At 38.7% G+C, this 21001-nt stretch overlaps 1 protein-coding gene across 3 annotated transcripts in view; it reads right to left on the bottom strand.

The window, feature by feature from the left end:
- ncanb (neurocan b) overlaps positions 1-21001 on the bottom strand; it is a 140315-nt gene that overhangs the window by 52728 nt on the left and 66586 nt on the right. For all 3 annotated transcript variants that reach the window (XM_079593119.1, XM_079593120.1, XM_079593121.1), the window contains 5 exons: positions 20743-20917; positions 18740-18867; positions 17256-17549; positions 16231-16995; positions 10295-11374 (listed from right to left, as the gene is read on the bottom strand). In XM_079593119.1, the coding sequence (XP_079449245.1) occupies positions 10295-11374; positions 16231-16995; positions 17256-17549; positions 18740-18867; positions 20743-20917 (2442 nt within the window). The remainder of the gene's footprint in view (positions 1-10294; positions 11375-16230; positions 16996-17255; positions 17550-18739; positions 18868-20742; positions 20918-21001) is intronic.

Below are 21001 nucleotides of genomic sequence, written 5' to 3'. Positions count from 1 at the left end.
TATCGCTGTGAATAAAACCCGCTGTGGGTGGTGAATCATTAAGTCAATTAAATCCTACAATTAGTCACAATACAAACAAGCACTCTCCAAATGCAAGAAAAGGCACAATCACACATCATTTTGAGGCAAATTACAGATTTTCACAACTCTAAATTAGATTACCACGGTTCTTGCTATGAAGTTTATACGCGACACCATCCTCTGAGCCTAGGAGGTCAAATCACCAGCGCTCATCATTCACTGAATGTGAGGTTGCAATTACTGTGGAGGTAAGCTGAGTGTGCACCTTGGGATGCCAAGGCCTATTTCTACCGCAACACAGATAACTCTGCATCCCTGTGGACCACAGCAATCTACTGGCACAGAGCAAGCAGTGATTTAATGCTGCTGGAAGAATGAACCTGAGGAAGGCTGGAGTTTCCGTTTAACACTGGTGGGATGACGTAACTTGCACCGCAGTGGAACGAGCCCTTATAGCACTCAGTGTTTGCTGTAGAAAAGCAGAGAGAGTTTGCAGAAATTGGCAAAACTAGAAGTAATTAGTTTGGATGTTCAGCTGATCACCATAATATTGGTGGGTTGAGTCCAATCAAGTTGATGGCTTGTGAATCTGAATCAAATCTAGGAATCTGTAATAAAGATGCGATTCTTTGATTCTAAAGCGATAAGATAATTGATTGGAAACGTTAGCATACCAAGCTAAAAAAAAAACTAAAAACAAATAACTTGTGGTTAACTCTTTCCCTGCCATTGATGAAAATTTCCGTCATTTGTGAGACAACGCTTTCCCGCCATGTTTTCACTGTTATACGGCAGGGGGCGCTATTATGCAACTTCTGAAAGAGTACTGAATCTCCTGATCAAAACACAGGTAAAGAAGAAGGAAGCCGAAACAAGCGATAGCATATGTAATCATATGCATATGTAAAATAACATGATCATCAACATTAACATTAAACAGCATACATCTAAACTGTCTAATGTTACGGAATGAAATGTCGACCCAGGATGAAGTATAGGACTGTGAAGCTTCGGTGGTGTTGATGGACTCGATCTACTCTATCTGTGTTTTGATCATCGTTCTGAATCGGATCCAGAAGTAGTCTTTGAAAAAAACGTGATTTTCTCAGCTTTATGCTCAAAATGTTGCCTTTTTTACTAAACTTACCCACATTCAAGTGTTTTAAAAAAAAATAATGCATGAAGCTAGAATAAAACTTTTTTTCTTTTCTTTTTTTTTTTAAGCAGAGGGTCTGTTTTATTTATATATATATATATATATATATATATATATATATATATATATATATTATATATAGCATATTCAGACAACAAAATATTGCACAAAAACGCTGGCAGGGAAAGAGTTAATTCATGCAAACTGAAGCAATTTACTGGAATGAATCGCTAGTTATCATTACTGGAAAAGTGACACTGTTTTGAGATAGCTGAGCTACAGTCACTCTACAGAAAACTTTACTTGTACTTCATTACCTGCCAGCACTGTTTCTATAACAGCAGATGTTTCCCCAAAACGCAGACAACTATGTTATACACATTTCTGGTAGAAATGCTAAAAGCAAACCTGATGTGCCAATATTCGAGACCACTGAGCCAAAATGACTACAGTAAACCTCACCACACAAAAACACGCTGAAAATCGTACAATCCTACAGCCAGGGATTATGGTGTCTGAAAATGCAAGTGAATCACAGAAATAAGAGTTGACACTACGTCAAAACAGCATGATGTTCTCTTATATTTCTTGGTTTTTACCTGCAAGCGGTTTCAAAAAAATCTTTTTTTAGACCCCAAGTAGTCAAGAAACATGATTCTTCAAAAGAGACAATTCAAAGTGCTTACGGGCACATAATCCTCAAACACTTAAAACCTACAATTTGAGGTCAGATTTCAGCTAGAAAGGCGCTAAACTTCATCCTGGCAATGAGAATCCTAAAATAATCCTGACATTAAACACCTCGGCGTTCCAATAATATCCCCGTCCTGACGTACCTCACCACTACAACGAAAAGATTAAAGCCTGTCGGTGTCACACGCATCCTGAGATTTGCATAAATAACTCACAGATCTCACATTAAACATCCCTATTAATAGGGTTGATGCTAAAACTAAACCCTGATATGCAAGAGTTTGGTGCAAGGGACAAGAGCTGATTTCCTTTCCCTATGAATATGAAATATGGAAGAAACAAGGGGATATGAGAGCGAGAGAGAGAGAGAGAAAGAGAGAGAGGAGTATCTGTGCTATTGTTAGTGCCTGGAGAATCTGACACACAGTTAATGGTTGAAGCTTCTCCATGCTGTAGGCTTCAGACTGCTAGGCACATCAACAGTCCTTATTGTTTGCGCCTATTCTCTCTTTCTTTCATTTTCCCGTTCCATCTCCTGCTTGTCTTGGCTGACGTGCCCTGCTGAACATAATTTGATGTCACGGAGTTTGTATCTGAGGAGTTGTATCTGCTGTTGTTTATGCACAAAACACATCTACAAGCTTGAAGTGAAGTTGATTGAAGCTTGGATCAAGTGTGTCCTCTTACACTGCTATTAAACTACTATTGAAATACTCTTCTGAGTGATTCATCCGACCCTGTACATACTGAGTTCAGTCATTTATGGGACTGACAACTGAATTGACGAGTAAGGTGCGGTCACATTGTCAATTTTCAATAGTGTAGCAATGTATGAAAGTTACCTCTTAAACCAAGCAGCTTTTTATTGGTCATCACGGTGAACCCACGTGGGGAAATCTAATTAAATTGCTGGATTTCGCCCACATATTTCTGTACTCACTTTCAAACCAAGCAGCTTTTTGTTGGTCAATGCGACAAATCTGTGTGACCAATGGATTAATCTGAATCTGTACATACAAAGCTAAGTTATTTATGATGCTAAAAAACACGGAGAATTGATAAACAGCTTTTATTTAGTCAATTCTAATGAAGACAATACAATGGTGATTTTTGGGGGTTTATTTTTTAAATTCTTTTGACAAAAATATAACGAAATGCCATTTTAGTCTGAGTAAAACTAACCAAAATGAATATGACATGACAATATAAATGTAAATTATACTGTCATCAAAAGATAAAACTTAAGCCTTAAGCCAGGGTCACATTAGCAAAATGATGGGGAAATTTCATGGGCAAAAAAGGTCCATTTAATGTAGTGTTGCGATGTATAAAGTACAGCTCACAAAGAAGTTACATTTAAACCAAGCAGCTTTTTGTTGGTCATTGCGGCGAATCCGAGTGGGGAAATGTTATTCGGCTCACAAGGAAGTCATTTTTATTTTATTTTTCAAACCAAGCAGCTTTTTGTTGGTCATTGAGGCAAATCCATATGACCAACTTGGATTGGTTGTGAAATCCATTATGAAATCTGGGGAAATATAATATAACAAAAGGAAAACCTGACCGCACTTCAAAACAATAATTCAATGGTTTGCAAAATGATGAAATTGTTGGGTTTTGCCCACGAAAATTCACAGAACAGCAGTAAATGTGACCATAGCTTAAAACAACAACAACAAAAACTGTACAGAAACAAATGTGGAGATAATTAAATGGTTTTAACTTTAAACATAATGTTGACAAAATGCCATTTTAGTCAGAGTAAAACCAAGAATAATGAATATGACATGACAAAATACTAACTTAAGTAAATTTTATTGTCGTCATATTACATTAGTAAAATTTTGCGGGGGGGGGGGGGGAAAGGTCCACTGTCTATTGCCAATAGTGTAGCGATGAACAGATCACTTTCAAACCAAGCAGCTTTCTGTTGGTATATGTGGCAAATCCATGTGAACAACTTGAGTCCATTGCGAAATTCCTAATCACATAAGATTCCTATTGATATGACTGGATTTTGCCCACAAAGACGCACTTAAAACAAACAACAAAAATAAAGTACATTTTAACACTGCATGGCGGCTTGTCCGTGCGTGCATGTACATTATAAAGCACATTAAATGCCGAAACACTTTCTCTCTCAAAGTGATAGGGGAGAATAAAATGCCATGTTGCTAAAATAAGCATCTCAGTGGGGTGTGGAGGGAGTCGGAGCTGTCTGGTCTATTCAGTTCCGGCAAGATACAGCCCAGTCGGCAGGGAACCTGAAGCAGCACGTATAATCAGATAGAAGAGGATACTTCATCACAGTGTTCCTGACTCAATCCAGGTCAGCGGCGTGACAATGAAGCCGCTGGATATCAGGAACATCAGGCTTTTGGTTCAATTTCCGACCTGGCAGAACTCGCACTATGTTTATGAAAACGCCAAGCATGGGATGATGGAAGATGATTTTGAGTTTACAAAATAACTTATGACAGAAAGAGGAGTTTGATATCAGGGTTTTTATAGTTAACTAAAAATTGTTACTTGAAATTAAATAAACGTTAGACATTCTTTTGACTATTAGTAACTTTGCAAGTACATGACAAATTATTGTACTAACCCGAACTCTAACAGTCTACTAATACTCTTCTAACAGTTGCAAAGTTACTCATTGCCAACAGAATGTCTAAAGGGAACCATCAAAATAAAGTGTTACCAAAACTTCTAAATATTAATAAATAACTATAATAGTATCTCAATAATACCCCAAATCACACAATGCAGTACATGCAAACAAGCTTTAAACTAGTAAGCAAGAAACATGGTTGCAAATGAACTTGCGACGCCACCGGTATTATCGGTAACACCGTGGGGGTGTGGGGAAACAGGGGTGTTGTTTTCGAATACGCGATCACGCACGCACACACATTGGGAGCCGCTATCAAAATGCAGGGGGTATTGAAACTGCTTTTGAATGTGTGCTCGCTATCCTTTTGCCCAGTACACATTGAATGATTTTGGGCTGTCCCAGACGAAAGATGACCAATCGTGGCAATTTCTGTGGTCGTTGCTCCTAAACGGTGGTCCAGCGCCATACACTGAGAGGTTCAAAGACGGCCGTTGTCACTGTCTTACGACCAAAGGAAGCCTGTGATAATTTTCTGAAAGTGTCAGAAATTTAGCATGATCATCTCACTACTCTACCGACTAGCCAATTAAATTACAACATGAAATGGCGTATTAAACACCAGAAACGTAAAACTACTACCTCAAACTCCATTTTCAAAATTGTCTTGCTAAGTTGGCATCTTTTCCCAAGTCACGACCGTGTCCATATTCTTCTCTTTCGCTTCCTCTTCTTTTTCTCAGCGCACATAAAAACCACAATTGCCAAAGTGCGATTCAATGAACTAAATGGTTTTTATGTAATCATATGTAGTCATGTAATCGTGTACGGCCAAACACAGTGAAACACCGATAGCACAGATTACCACAGCAATACTTGCTAAAGTGTCATTTCTGAGCACTGATTGGTGGTTTCTAACTTGTCCAATTCAAACACCACCACTAATAAAGCAAGAAAGCTGTCAGTCATGGTGTAGTGGTATAGCACACGTTTAGAGCCTTAGTTCTGTTGCAAATGATGCAGGTTCAAGTCCCAATCTTATTCCTGCTCTTTTTCTCATCTCACCTAGTCTGTACTATCTTATAAAGACACAAAAGGCACACAAATAAATACAAAACTATAAACAGATGACAAAAACATTTTCTTCCCTGTCCTTAAATGAGTATTTTCAAAAAAATATAGAAATACTTGCGCTCTAAGAGCTGGCATTTCGATGTTTACAGCCGCTTTAGTGCACACATATACAACAAACATCATGTTTCCTTAAACATAAGACCACCCAGTGGATCGTGTGGGTGGTGAGACAGTAAACAAACCATCTAAAGGAGGGGGTGATGTTCGCCTGGAGAGAGCCTGGCAGCTCAGTTAGCTGCAAGTACAACTGTTAGCTTGTCGACAAACAGTAGTAGCGCTCGGCGCTCACATGATCAAAGCCTGAACGCAGCACGCACGGCTTCCATGGAGACTGAAAGCTACATTGGAAGCAGTCGTTCTAGCTTCCTCGCCTCTGATGCAATCATTATCTCCCCTGAACTCGCTTTCAGGGCTAGTGTGAGTAACTCACAAGTTATTAAAGCCAGATTCATACATGCAGCGCACTACTGTGGCATTATGGGGACATAATGTATTCTGAAAACAGAATATTTAATGAGGACAAAAAAGTAGGGCGGGACTTTTCCCCATGCTAACTGTGAGTTAATAAAGATGATGTTTAAGAAACTTTTCCTCACTGAATTTACTACAGTGATCATATATTCATTGTGTATTACCTTGTAGGCAGGGTGATTCATCTTAAGGAGCTGGAGGATAATAACTCACAGGCTTTCATGTTGTCCGTCCGAACCCCTTTATATTTTAGAGTCTGGCAGTGAGCAAGTCTTGTTCAGAATATATTATAAAATAATTAAGTATGTGGTATATGTGAAATCTAATAAACGTGAAGCCACAAAACAAAACAAAAAAATTATTAATTTAACTTATCTAAAAAAAAAAATACATCATGCTTTATGAAAATGAAATATTAATTTCAGCAAAATAAATGTTAAATTACAATAATTTGATTTAAAATACTATTAAAGTTAAAAAAATGTTAAAAAAAAAATTATTACACTATATAATTTGGTCAAATAATAAAGCGGACAATATCATTCTGTTTATTATAAGCGTGCTGCAGTTATGTCATATGTCGCTTTAAATGCTCAAGCACTTTAAAGTCTGGTTCATTAGCAGAAAAAAATGATTCCAACGATATCGTTTCTCTGTGCCATTATCGTTATAATTGAGCACGGTAGATAAAAAATTGATGTTTAAGTAATGTCAACTTAAATGACATTAAACTGACTTTAAAGCTAGGGTAGGTAATCCTGTTCAGAAACATTTTTTTTATACTGGGTGAAATGGTCCTTCCATTCTGATAGTAGTCAATACATTATGTGTTCAGAAAAAGGAATGAAAAAAAATCTGACCTCTGTAGCAGCTGTAGGACAGCAAAAACTCTGACCAATCACTGCCATTCGGTGCGAATGTAAAGAACCAATCAGATGCCTTCATGTCTCGTGCCCGAGCACCACTGCGTGCACAGCAGTGATGCGTGGGTCAATGTATAAACAACCCGCACCCGACCAAAGTTTTCAACTAACCCGCACGCAACTCGGGCCGCAAAAAAAAAGAAAGAAAATATTGTACCTGACCCGCTTCCTGACCCGCGTTTTTTAAAGTAGCTATAGTAAATGCTCATCGCGTCATGGGCCATAGACGGAGGAACTAGGGGTGCGCATTTTTCAGAATGCTGTATGATATAGCCTAGTGTTTTGTAATAAAGGCTTGATTTATTCATTTATTTCGTTTCATTTTCTTAACAATTAAGATGCTGCATGTGTTTATCCAGTCTAATCGAAGTGTGCGTCTCTCCCCTGACTTTCCCAACAAAAATCCCGCCCCCTCTCAGCAAATAGGCTAGGCTACATAAAACTGACATTACTGAGCTATATGCGTTTAAAAGTAGCCTATTAAAATTGCACAATGGCATTGCTCAGTTCAACGCGTTGGGAAATCGGGCATTTTGTCCCGCTTCAGCTTTTATTCAAAAGTTAATAACGCGCTCAACATTCAAAAGGTAAATAAGGATTTCCCACTTTCATCTGCAGACTGCTCGTGCGTCATCCTCGCGCATTCAGCCAATAAAGTGTAGACCTATGTATTTCATAGAACATTGTGTCTAGTACTATATAAATTACAAAGGTAAACGACCCGACCGACCGCGACCCAAATATCATTAAAAATATTTTTGGATGACTCGTAACCGCTGGTAACCGCAGGCACCCGCTCATTTTGGATCAACCCGCGCATCACTGGTAGGTACATGCAGCTGACTCCAAATGTGGATACGCGTTCATGTTTGTGGGGGGGGGCGTAGCTTTGGACGGAGCACTGACAGGAGGGGGCGGAGCTTAGAAGAGGTGCCACTTTCAAATCTGGCTAGCTCTCCAACATTACCTACCCTAGCTTTAATGACATTAAAATTAGTTGAAAATGGCTATGAAGCAATTGTTAAAGCAATGTAAAAATATTATTGATCTTATAATTTTTTACAGTGTGGTGTGGACTCTGCTATTCTTTTATATTCAGATCAGTTTCTAGAACTATATCCTTATTGTTATAGTTATTGTCCTTGATGTGAACGGCCTTAAGAGTGTATGTAGTATTTGTGTTTGAGGTTGTTAAGTGCCCCTGTCTGTCTCACAAAGGCCGATGAATATGTCTGTTTACATGTGCATCATGCTTTATTAAAATTAAATTAAATTAAATATTATAGTTTTTTATTTTATTTGACTGTTATTTTAATAAGAAAATGATTTCAAATAAATAAACATCCACAGTAAAAATGTTAACCCACAGAATAAAATGGTGTGGGTCTGTAAGAGTGTATGTAGCATGTGTGTGTGAGTCTGCAGACTGCACCTGTCTGTCGCACAGAGACCGATGAACACGTCTGTTTCCATGTGCAAACAGCTCCAAGCCGTGTCAGCGAGAGTGATGGAACAGCAAAGTCACAGCACCTCCTCGTCTTATCACAGAGCGACGTGATTCCCTAATTAAGGGCAGGCCGGTCTGGTGCTGGTGTTGGTGTTATGACTACCGTGACGGCGGCTATTTTTCAAAAACCACTTCTCTGACGCCTAAAAGGCCTCGGGGGAGAGGCAGAGAACAGCAGCCTCTCTACCGGCAGATCATTGATTAAAAAGGCTTATGAACTTCCACCTGCGCTGCAGGAAAAGGAGGACAAACAGGACTCTTTGCTCTCTGTGCTCAAAAGCAACCGGGTTTTTGTGAAGAAATCCTCTGGCAAAAATCCACTCAAAAGCTAGTTTCTTTCTGAGCACTGTCAGTAGAAAACTGACTATTAGTTGGAGACGAGCTTCAGTTTTTTTTGTCATGTCTGTTGCAATGCAATCATGCAATCCAAAGTTTCTCACAGTTGTATATGCTAAACCTTCAAAGCCCGGATTTCTTTCTTTTTTTAACAGACAGACACAATCTGAGCTTGAAAAACCTTTTGTTGTTACATACTTTAAAATGTGCAACATGTACGGTCGGGTTAACGGATTCATTCTTTTGTATATGTCAGTTTACATTCATTCCATGCCAGAGGCCTACTAGAGCTGCTTTCAAGATCCTTACTTTGTTTGCTGAAGAGCGTTTCTGGGGTCTTAGACCCTTGAAACTCCCACCCTAAGAAAATCGATTTGAACAAGGGGAGGTTGAGCTTATGTACAGAGCACCATTTTAAACATGCATATAGTCTCGAGTGAGACTGGAGTCAATTACTGAACACATCTACTGGCTTCTGTCAACATTGATTTGTTTTAGACTAAGATCTCTGCCTTACCGAGACTATCTAATTGCACTGGTCCTAACCCTTTAATTACTCTGGCTGCTGCAATTTACTTCCTTGCAATCTGTTTGTTTACCACACAAAGAAAAAAAAGAACAAAAGAGAAAAATACAGAGCAAAAGAAAGTATGGACGAATGAAGGAAAGAATAGAAGAAAAAGAACAAAAAAAATTAATTGACTAAAGGAAGAAATAAAAAAAGGTAACAAAAATGAACAACAAAATAACGGAAAACAATGAAAGGGGAAAAGAAAGAATGGAATAAAATTGAAAGACTTAAGAGAGAACAGCTAAATAAAGAATGGCCCAATGAAAAAAAAGAAAGAAGAAATATAGAGTGAAAGAAATAATGGAAGAAGGAATTGAAGAAATAAAGAAAAACCAAAAAGAAACAAAGAAGAATAAATGAAAGTAAGAGACGAAAGTAAGAAAGAATAGATCAAATAAAGAATGGAAGAGCAAAAGAGAAAAAGGGTGAAAAAAATAATGTTATAAGTGATGAAATAATGAACAAAAGAAAGAATGAGCAAAGAGTGAAAGGAAAGTAAAAAAACAAGACAAAAGAATGAGCAAAAGAAAGGAAAATAATGAATGTAAGAAAACATTTTTCTTAAGCAAAAAAGGGTGAAAAGAACAAAAAGTAAATGAACAAAAGTAAGGAATAAACTACAAAAGAAAGACAATGGGAAAAAAATATGGTGGAAAGAAACAAGTGAAAAAAAAGAACAAGCAAATAAAGAATGAACAGAAAACAATGAGCAAAAGAAAAACAAACGATGAAAGTAGAATGAACAAGATAGAATGAAAGAATGGAAATAAAAGAATGAAAGAACAAAAGATAAAACAAATAAACCTTAGAACATTTCATTCACTTAGATTCTGCACTTCCATCAACAGAACACAACTGAAGACCGATTTACCTGAACTTCTGGAGGGGCTGTTTTCCCACCCAGCGCCAGTTGTGTTTGTGGTGTCTTTCTCTGGACTTCCTGTGGTCTGGGATGAAGGTTCCTCCATAGGGACCAGTTTGGATGTCATCCAGCCATGAACCGACACAAACGACTCCAAACCTCCAGACCTGGACTCAGCCTGATGGGAAGCATTGTTTGGATCTGGACTCGTCGGCTGAACCGCAGGTCCAGCTTGGGTCGTTGGTACCGTAGGAACTGGTGGTTGTGACGAATCTACTTCCTCTTGAACCACAGGTAACCACGTGCTGGAAACACTTGGATCCGGAGTACACAAAATGTCTTCGGTAGTGGTTTCATCTCCAGACTGGGAAGGGGTGATCCCAGTGGTTGTCGTAATTGCTAGCTTGTCCTTGCTCGGAACGACAGGGCTCGGTGTGGTGGGCATGTTGTAAGTGTGTACTTCCGGTGCCCTGGTCAACTCTACGTCTTGCTTTCGTTTAACGAAAGGCACATTGACTTTGTTCGAGGGATTGTTTTTGCGTTTTTCAATGGGCCAATGGACGTATGCAATTTCCCCCCTGGCTTCCTCAACTGTGCTGGCTGGCTCCATGTGCTTGGGTTCAGAAGAACTGGGCGCACCAGTAGGTTGAGTCGCCTGGAGACTCATAAGCTGCCATTTGACAGTGGTCTCCAGCGGGACGCCGTGGTCATCGGATCCTTTCATTTGGCTGTTATGGGTGAATGGTAAGTCTTTCCCTCCACTTCCCTCGGCATCTTTCTCTTCCTCTGCAGATGATGATGGCAGAGGACCTTTGGGAATAGGATAACTGTCCTCGTTCAAATCTTTCCCTTCCCCAGAGAAGTTCTCAGGGTTGTTCTTGGAGAAAGGAATGGTCATGAACTCCAAACCACCTCTTTTGGCTTCCATTGGACTGCTTGTTTGAGTTGTGAAATGCCTATTATTGCTTGGGGCGACTTTCAAGGACTTTAGCGGCCAAATTTGTTGACTGCTCCTCATTGAACTGAAGCTTTTAGATGCCAAAGGACTTGAAGATAGAGTGGGGTCTGCCATTCCTGATCCAATTCCTCCTGCAGGGATGACAAGACACTGTGATTAACGTAGCTAGGGAGGAGATCGTTTCATTTAAATGTATGTTTAATTAGTGGGCAAAATATGCTAACTCCCACCCCAGAACTATGGTAATTAACTTTAATGCGTGCAGCTCGATATAGAACTGTCATTATTTTTCCGTCAATGCCCTGGAGATATCCAGCAATTAATCTATCGGTCTCAACACACCTATCTTTTAATCAAACCCCTGTTTCAAAGGAAAAATGAACTACAAGCGTAGCTAAAATGACCTTTATTTTCTTCTCAGAGGGTAACATTTGACTCCCGGCTGAAACAGGGATGAAATGTACATTCGTTTTGAAAGCAATCCAGGTTATAAGGCTTTTTCTCTTTATGTTGCCCCAGCACAAAGGACTCATTCACTCATACATCATGCACCTGTCCAGTGCCAGTGCTTTCTAACAGTAAATCTAGACAAAATAAGACCCAAATCGTTATGTTCAAAAAGCAAAAAGATTTTGATTTACGTCATGAAGTGTGGAATAAAGTAAAAATGTCGTAAGCACTTGACTCATTATTAAGTCATTGCTACGTGGAAGAGATATTCGGTTAGCTTAAAGGTGTAGTTCACTGAAAAATGAAAATGAAAATGTCGCACTCAAGTTGTTCCAATCCTGTATGAGTTTCTTTCTTCTGCTGAACACAAAAGAAGATATTTTGAAGAATGTTGGTAACCAGACAGTTGATGGTAGCCATTGACTTACATAGTAGGGAAAAAAATACTATTGATGTATATATACAAATATCTGGTTACACTCTTATCTTCAAAAATGTACATTTTTGGGTGAACTATCCCTTTTAGTATTAAATTTAAAACGTGTGCATGGATAATTCAGATATATGCTTGGGTAACATGATTTGCCTTAAATACAACAAGCAGCGTATAGCATTTATGCCATGAGAATAGATATTCACAGACCATATGTTCGGTACACAACATGAAATATTAAATGATAATGAATTATTCAGGACCCCAGCTAACAGACTTTTGTTATAAGAACGTTCTCCAAACGTTCAGTGTTGGTTCCGGGAATGTTAAAATGTCCAGTTTTCTTGACGTTAGAGGAACGTGTTTTAAAAGGTACACAGAAAAAACTCCAGTGTTATAAATGAACTCTCCTGTGAGTTTGTTTGGTTCCAGCCTCAAGAGTGTGAAGTGTTAAAATATGAGTGTTAAATTAACACTCAAGAGTGTTAAAGTTAATGAGATAATTATGTGATTAATTGAGTGATGATTGAGGATTATTGAAGACACCTGATGTTAACAAGCAGAATCACTGAAGGAGAAAATCAATCGAATTTTAAGTCACCATTTTGGAGATCAGTGTTTACTTTAGTTGGCCAGTTGACCCTTACATCTTAAACTTTAGATTTTGTTATGCTGTTGTAACTGAGTTATAACAGACAGATGGACAAAAAAAGGTGATCAAGTGATGGTGGTCGTGTCTTAACATAATAATCATTTGACCTCATTTAGAGCCTAATCTCTGATTTAGAATAATATTATTGATTATAGCATCACAGTGAACCTACATCATAAGATCAATTGACGATATACATTAATCCAAAAGATTTGTTATAAAAAATATTCTGATAAATAAATAAAAAATCTTTCTCTTAGGCTCACACAGACATCAATAATCAGTGTATGTATCTCAACAATGGTGACAAAAATAATATTCAATTAGGAAATGGAAATTACTAAGACAATTCAGATCATAATTAATTCATACAGCAATGCATGATGGGAGCCAATGGATGAGTTTTGATTGGTGGTACCCAAAATGCACATGCTTTATTATTGTCACCATTGTTGAGATTCATATGCTGATTATTGATGTCAAGTGTGTTTAAATAAATAAACTGGTTCAAAGTCTTTTTTTTATCAGAACAACTATTAGTTAAAATTATTTTTGATTGTACAGAACAGCTGTAGAATTAGAGAGCTGCTTTAATCAACAATGTAACTATAGATTTAGTGACTAGATTTAGTGAAAATTTTCAATCCAACATCACCTGAACACATTATCTATTTGTTTATCCAGCTGTCGTAACTCATAGACCAGCCAAACAAAATTTAAAGTTAGTGGTTTAATGGTCAAGAGCCCAACTAAAGCAAACACTGATCTCCATAATGGTGACTTAACAATTATATTTTCTCCTTTTGGTGATTCTGCTTGTTATCATCAGGTGTCTTCAATAATGCTCATTCATCACTCAATTAATCACTTAATTATCTCATTAACTTTAATACTCTTCAGTGTTAATTTAACACTCATATTTTAACACTTTACACTCTTGAGGCTGGAGCCAAATAAACTCCAATCCATGGAGTCCAAAGTCCATTTAACACTGGAGTTTTTTCTGTGTACCTTTTAAAACACGTTCCTCTAACGTCAAGAAAACTGGACATTTTCACATTCCCGGAACCAACACTGAACGTTTGGAGAACGTTCTTATAACAAAAGTCTGTTAGCTGGGACTCTGCTGTTGCAGTGTCACATGGACGTGGTGCAATTTACATAACCAAGTAATTGAGCAATTAATGATATGAATAACTGATTACTCTCTGCCGTCACACGATTGTGATGATATTAAACATGTCCAAGTGATGTATAAAAGTAGTTACTTAATTAGAGTCGTCCATTAAAACTGGATTTAACAATAGGACAATTACCCATATACAGTGGCCCCAAATAATATTTGGACTTGAACTAACTTCACTTTTCATAGCCATTTTTGAGACACAGCTAGTTTCAAGGTGATTTTTAGTCACAATTGAATGATTTAGTTGCATTGTGATATAGCTATACATTCCTAGTTATGTGAAAAAGTCTGATGATGTGAGCTATAGTTGAAATGAGCTCACAGTTGAAATGTGAGCTATAGTTGTAATTGTGAGAAATGAATGTCCCAATTTTGAGATACAAAGCCACATTTAAGAGATATAAAGAAGCAATTAGGAGAAAAAGTAATAATTGGGTCCCAATTGGGAGGAAAAGTCCCAATTTGGAGATGTAAAGTTGCAACTGGAAAAAAAAATCCCAATGGTGAGATACAAAGTAGCAATTGTGAGAAAAAGTTGAAATTGGGATGTATAAAGTTATTAAGAAAATTCACAATTAGGAGATAGAATGTTGCAGTTGTGGGATATAAAGTCCGAACTGTAAAGACAAAAAGTCCCAATTATAAAGACATAAAACACACTGTTCTATGGGATGTATGCATTTCAGAATTTCTTCATAGCACAACTTTATCCGCATTCAATTTATTATGGAACTCAAGGCACATGGGCGGCGACTTTAAAAGACGGCTGGATTTTCTGAATTCTCTACAGCCTCCATGTAGTGCAACTCTAAACAAGGGGAGAGATGGAGAAGCATGCAGCGAAGGGTGAAATAGCCAGTGAATCTGAACTCTGCTTAATGACCTCTGCTGGAGGAAAAACGAAAAGAATCAGCCAGATTCAGTCTAGAGTGTCTTTTCGCACACACTCCTCGTCCCTGACGATGATCCCGCCTCGTATAATTGGGAGAGACTTGGAGTTAGTGGCGGTGCCTGCGGTTTCGGCCAAAGCACATTAATTAGATTCGGAAGTAAATAATGCATGCTGACTAAAGCTGGATTTTCACCCGGCATTAAACATTAATGTTCCCTGTTGAATTTGGTTCACGGGGAGGATATTTGTACAGATGATGCCCTGAGAACAGGCCGCTGCCAAAAACCCATCGCGCTAAAACCACACCAGTTAGACATGCTTCAATCCCAGCCTAAGGCTCGTAGTGGTCTAAATTTTCAGAGGTTGGATCCCATTTTGCCTTCTCCTACTATGCAGCTTTACTTGGCACGGATATGACAGACATTGATATCCATTAAAAGCCCTATAGCAGGAAGCAGGAATACATCTCAGCACTGTGACCTTTACAGTGACCCTCCCACTCTCGTATTCCAGAGAACGAGTTGTGTCGGCAACCTTCCTCTTCGCCTAAAGAACCATTTGCTGCCATATTGTTTTGCTTCAGAAACAATGAAAAGTTCAACTGCAAGTTGTTGTAGGACATAGTGTGCTGAGGGCATTTTTGCACCAAGTGGACGCCATATTTGAGGGTTAGAAGAACAGTACATTCAATAATGAAATGTGTACCTGGGTTTCAAGTACAATCAACTTGGATGTTTATTGGATGTTAAGTTGGATTTTTAAGTCATTTCAACTTAAATTAGCAATTGTAAAAACAACGTAAAAGCATACGTTGTCTCAACTTATAATTTTTATAAGCCCAAATATAATTTTTTACAGGGTTCATGGGTGTTTCTTCAACTACTAACAAATTTGTTCTTTGTATGGGAAATTATATCACAAATGAGTGATAGACATAATTTAAAATGGAAAATATATGTATAAAATTAAATTCACATAATAAATATTCTAGTTGATGTTTATTTAATTTTTTGTTTTGATTATCAGAATGTTAAACATGTAATCATTAATTATGATGGATTTTCGTATTTTAAGATTAAAAATTTGCAACTGGAAAAAAGCTAAACAAAAATCAATTTAAACAAGTCTTTTGAATAGTCTATGTACTTTTAATAAAAATCAACCAATGGGACATAAAGTTGAAGAAACACACTTAGGCCTATACCCCCAATGACCGACAGAGGACCTAAAAATCAGATTGACCTCTTGGCCAAAATTCAACAATACAAGAAACTCCCACTTTGGTAGCTTCAATTAAGAAGAGAAGCTGCATATTCTTGAATAATTTGATATGCTTAAACTCTTGTGCTTAAATTCTGCTAGAGCCTGTCATACCTTTGGATGGTTCAATGAAACTGTCTGTGAAGGTCTGTGAATATGGATGATCCATATGAGAATTGCTTGAACTCTTTATCTCCTGCTGTGCAGCCACTAGGACCACCTCCTTCTCCTGCTCCAGGAGCTCTTCTTCTAGATCTGACGAGGAAGGGTTATATGAAAGTCCCTTAGTATTTGGCTCCACAATGGCATTATCAGCGCCTCCTTTGCTTGTTTTCCCTATACTTGGCATCGTCCTGGCAGGTGGGACCGTTTCTGAGGTTCCACTGTAGAGGCTGGACTCTGTGGCTGGTATCTGAGGCACTCCCGTCCCGGTCCAGTACCTAAATGGCTTCATGATTGTATTCACAAAGTTGGAAATGACGCTGTTGCTGGTCTGAGCTTGAGTAGAGGAGGAAGGAGTATTTGAGGACGGGTCAGGAGATGCATAGGGACCATCGGGATCATCAGTCTCCTCTTTCGCAGAACCTCCTTGAAGGTTCTCCTGCGTCTCCACAGCATCTTTGGGATCGTCTTCCCAGTCTACAGACCTTTCTTCAGGTCCAAGATGGATTACAACATGCTCCTCTGAGATTTCCGAAGATTCGTTGTTTATGATGGACTTGAAATCTTCCTTCTCGAGATCGACCAAACCGGTCCAAGTTGAAGGTTCGGGGAAGACCCCGTTTCTTTGGAGCTGCACCTCTTCTTCGCTTGAAGAGTTTAGAGTGGAGTTCTCTAGGGTCTTGTGGAGTATCGCAGCCTGTTCTTCGAAATTCTTCTCTGAAAGAGTAAGATGGTCTCGTTAATGGCGGCACTGACAAAAAATAACTACAAAGCCGATATTCATACAGAAGTTAAACTCTATATGTAACCAAAATCATAAATACCAGATGTAAAACAATACTTTATGAAACTTTTAAAGTGGGAAAAGAAAATGTATTTCATTCATAATTGAGGTAAAAAAATTAAATAAAAGAAAACGACGTTTGTATGAATATATGCCTGTACAGAAACAGAGAAAGCCCAAAAGTTCAACAAACCTTGATAGCAGTACGCGTCAAAGAGATCGGTAGTGTCTGGGAAGCCGGTGCGGTTGGGGTTGTGGTAAACGGTCCGTACTCCTGGTTCATCCCCTCCGCAGTTACGCCGGGGCAAGTTGATGGGGTAACGCACGCTGCCGTCGGCCAGCCAACCGGGGTCGCAGCGGTCTAGGCCACCCTGCCAGGCCAGGTAAAGCTGCCCAACTGTGGCCAGTTGAGCTCCCAGAGTGTGGCAGTGAGTGGATGCAGATGCCAGGCTCAACTTCTCCAGCACACTAGTGTGGAATACTTCACCTGGAGAGAGAGGAAAGATGGAGAGCACATGTATGAGTGCTAATTCCCCATAAGAATGCTGCTGTTTGCAGCATGAGAACTATAAATATACCTTATAAATAAACTAAATTTGGTTGTAAATTTATAAAATTGTTTACAGAATCCATTAATGCAATACCAATTAACACAGGTGATTGCAAAATCTAGAAAAGACAGAGTAATGTTCAGTAATTTGATTCATTTATTTTACTATTGATATAAAATTTCTGGTGTGGGTTGGTAAGCCTACTATGGATACATGGATACTTCCCCACCCACTCCTCCCGGTACCTGCAGAGACGTTTTTGTTTTTTAGTGGCGTGTTGGGGTTCCGGTACACCAGCCATGTTAACGAAACGAATTTATGAAAATGAGCTTATCAATGCATATCTAAATTCGCGCCTACGTTATCTTTGTAGAACTTAAAAAAAAAGAAACAAAAAAGATGCTGCAGCCAATGAGCAGCCGGCGGGGGCTGGCTGCAGGACGACTCAATCTCCACGGACAGTTTTTCATGTTTTATCAGACAATAATTACTCAAGATTTTGCTTTAGTATAATTTCAGGGACAATTAGGGCCGGATTTGGGATTGGGGACAACAGCTTAGATTTCGGGACGACTGGTCACCCTACTTGTAACCACTTTTCATACTCTTGAAATTGTATTTTCTTTCTTCTCTTCCTTATTCTAAACTAGATGCTTGTATAACAAATAATAAATAAAATAAAATAAAATCACCTAAAGTTAGAAGTTCTAAGTAATATACAAGGACAAAACTAAATTATTTCTATTCTCCCGATGGGTGGGTGGATGGATGGATGGACAAACAAACAAACAAATAAATAAAATATAATTTTTTAAATATTTTATCAATTTAAAAAAAATTAAAATAATTGTGAATATGCCAGACATTAAACTTTTAAGACAATTTGGAATAATACTTCACTGCATGAGGCAGGACTGTCATTCCTGCCTGAAACACATGGATGTGCACTTTAAAAAAGTTATGGCATAAAGCATGGGGCTGAGCTGAAAGGATGGTGACCTACTTAGATGTTCTGGGAATTGAGACACAGGCAGGTACATGCATCTACGACGTCTGAGGCTCATGAGGACATTTAAAAGACACAGTTTTTGGATGACTAAGCTGTAACTGAAGGCATCTGTGGTACCTTGCAGGCTGTTGGCAAAGCAGTACACATCAAACATCTCATCGGGGGCTCGGCTGCCGTAGTTCCTCACGCCAGGTGAGTCCTCCCTGTCGCCGTAACAGCCAGGCCGAGGGGACTGGATGGGATACCTGGGTAGAGAGCCAAAATAAACCAGGAATTATTTCCAAGGAGGGGAGGAGTGAGTAAGATAAACTGTGCAATTACTCGAAAGCGCATCGATTTGGAAGGCGCAGGGGTGCCGGCTAAACTCTGATTAAGAGATTATACACGGCACTCCAGGGTTTCCGAAGAGAAATAGCAATGGGGGTTCTTGCGCAGCCCAAATATTGAACTCAGTTATATAAAACCATTAAAACAGCCCGTATATTTTCCATCCCAGTCTAGAGATCTCTGATGTCTCCATACGCTTGCGCTAATTGCGCGTTTGCGTCTTCACTGATGTGTAGCCAAGCTTCTCTGGAGATGGCCCAATTAGAGCTCTTCCAGGCAGGGAGGGAAAAGCTCGCTCACGCTTTTATGCGGTGAGGGCCAGGCTTCGCACCTCAATTACGAGCTGACAATATTGCGGTAGATATAAATGTTGAAATCAATAGCTGTCTGACGTTCAGCCATGGAGAAGTGGCAAGCCTGAAGAAACGGGGCTGTAACAGTCAATACATAATAGATATTACGATTAATTAGAGCGGATGATTATTAAATCGCTTTGAGCCCAGGATCCCTTCGGAAGAAAGTTGCATTATTCTGTTTCATGCTAGGGGGACCAATTTATCTGCAAGGCAGCTCAAATTTTTGTCTAATATGTTCTGATCTACAAAGTGATAGTTTTAGAAGCAACCTTAAAAGGAAGATTAAGAGATTCACTGGGGAACAGAATTATGTAAACATGTTCAAAGACTTCTTAACTGCCAAATATGTGCATGTTTCTGAATCTGGTCAGCAAAGTAAAAAAAAAAATCAAGAGTAAAGTGAATCTATCTTTGTAGAACTTTTTTTTATCATTTACCTTGTATACTATATATGTTATAGACCTGTAACCAGGGCTTGACATTAACCTTTTAGCTCACCAGCCACTGTGGCTAGTGGCTTTCCAAAGTTATCAAACACTCAGCATTTTCACTGGACAAAATTTGGACATTGATACAATGGGGAAAATCTGCCATATAGATATTTTTTTTATATTCTCTCATAATTTTGCAGCAGGTATATTAGGCTGCTGTCACTTTAAGACCTGACACACGGATCCATTATACTGTTACACAATCGTTTTCTTCTGTTTAAGCGAATACTCGCCAAGAACGGCGCTTTGACATTGTGTGTTCGCCATTTGTGTGTATTTGACTGTTTAAGCGCAATAAGCAGCGAAAAGAACCCAATTTAGTTCTGAGAGGTTGCTTTATGTGCGCTTTGGGTGTAAGCACAAAATCTGCAGAAATGATTAAAAACACACGCAATACCATGCCGAAATTCAAGCTCTGTAACAAACAAAGCTCTGTAACAAGCTCTGAAAGCAAATTAAAAACTGAGTGAGTGAAGGGAGGCAATTCAATTCACTGTCGGAGAGATGAGAGAGTGAGAAAGCGCAGCTGGTATTGTTTATGTATTCTGTGGAAAATGAGCAGCCTTTTGGAAAGTTTCAGATAATTCACTATCGATATGTATTGTATATATGTGTGTGTATTGACTGTGTTACACGCCACTGCTAAAATCAAACTGCATTTGGCAAGTTGGCAGGTGTTAATGTCAAGCCCTGTCTGTAACCTTTGTAACCTGTATTATTTTTTGTCATTGTTCATTTGCAACCATAATAAATCAAATATGTAATAAAGTATAGAAATATTCAATAAAATTGCCATGTTAAAATAAATAATTAGATAAATATATAAACGTTGTGATTCAGAACGTAATTACACAAACATGTTCAAAGACGTCATAAATGGGCTACTTAATATACATGCACGTTTCCGATTCTGGTTCACAAAATAACTGACTAATGTCATTCTGACCTCACACTCTGGTCCGACAGCCAGCCGGCATCACAGTTGTCATATCCGTCATTAAAAGTGGCCAGCAGCTGGGCTGGCGTGGCAATGTTCGCAGAGTTCTCCAGACACACTCTTATGGCGTCTGAGAAGGACAATGCGTAGCGGTCATGGGGCGCGCGGTAATGGAAAACCACTCCTGTGTGGGAGAAAACAGACAGTGAAGTGCATGATGGGAACTATACCTTACATAAACTATTTCCCCAATGAACAGCAATTATAG

Source organism: Phoxinus phoxinus, assembly GCF_949152265.1.
Source record: "Phoxinus phoxinus genome assembly, chromosome: 20".
NCBI classification, from domain to species: Eukaryota; Metazoa; Chordata; class Actinopteri; order Cypriniformes; family Leuciscidae; genus Phoxinus; species Phoxinus phoxinus.
This window is presented reverse-complemented; position numbering and strand designations above follow the sequence as displayed.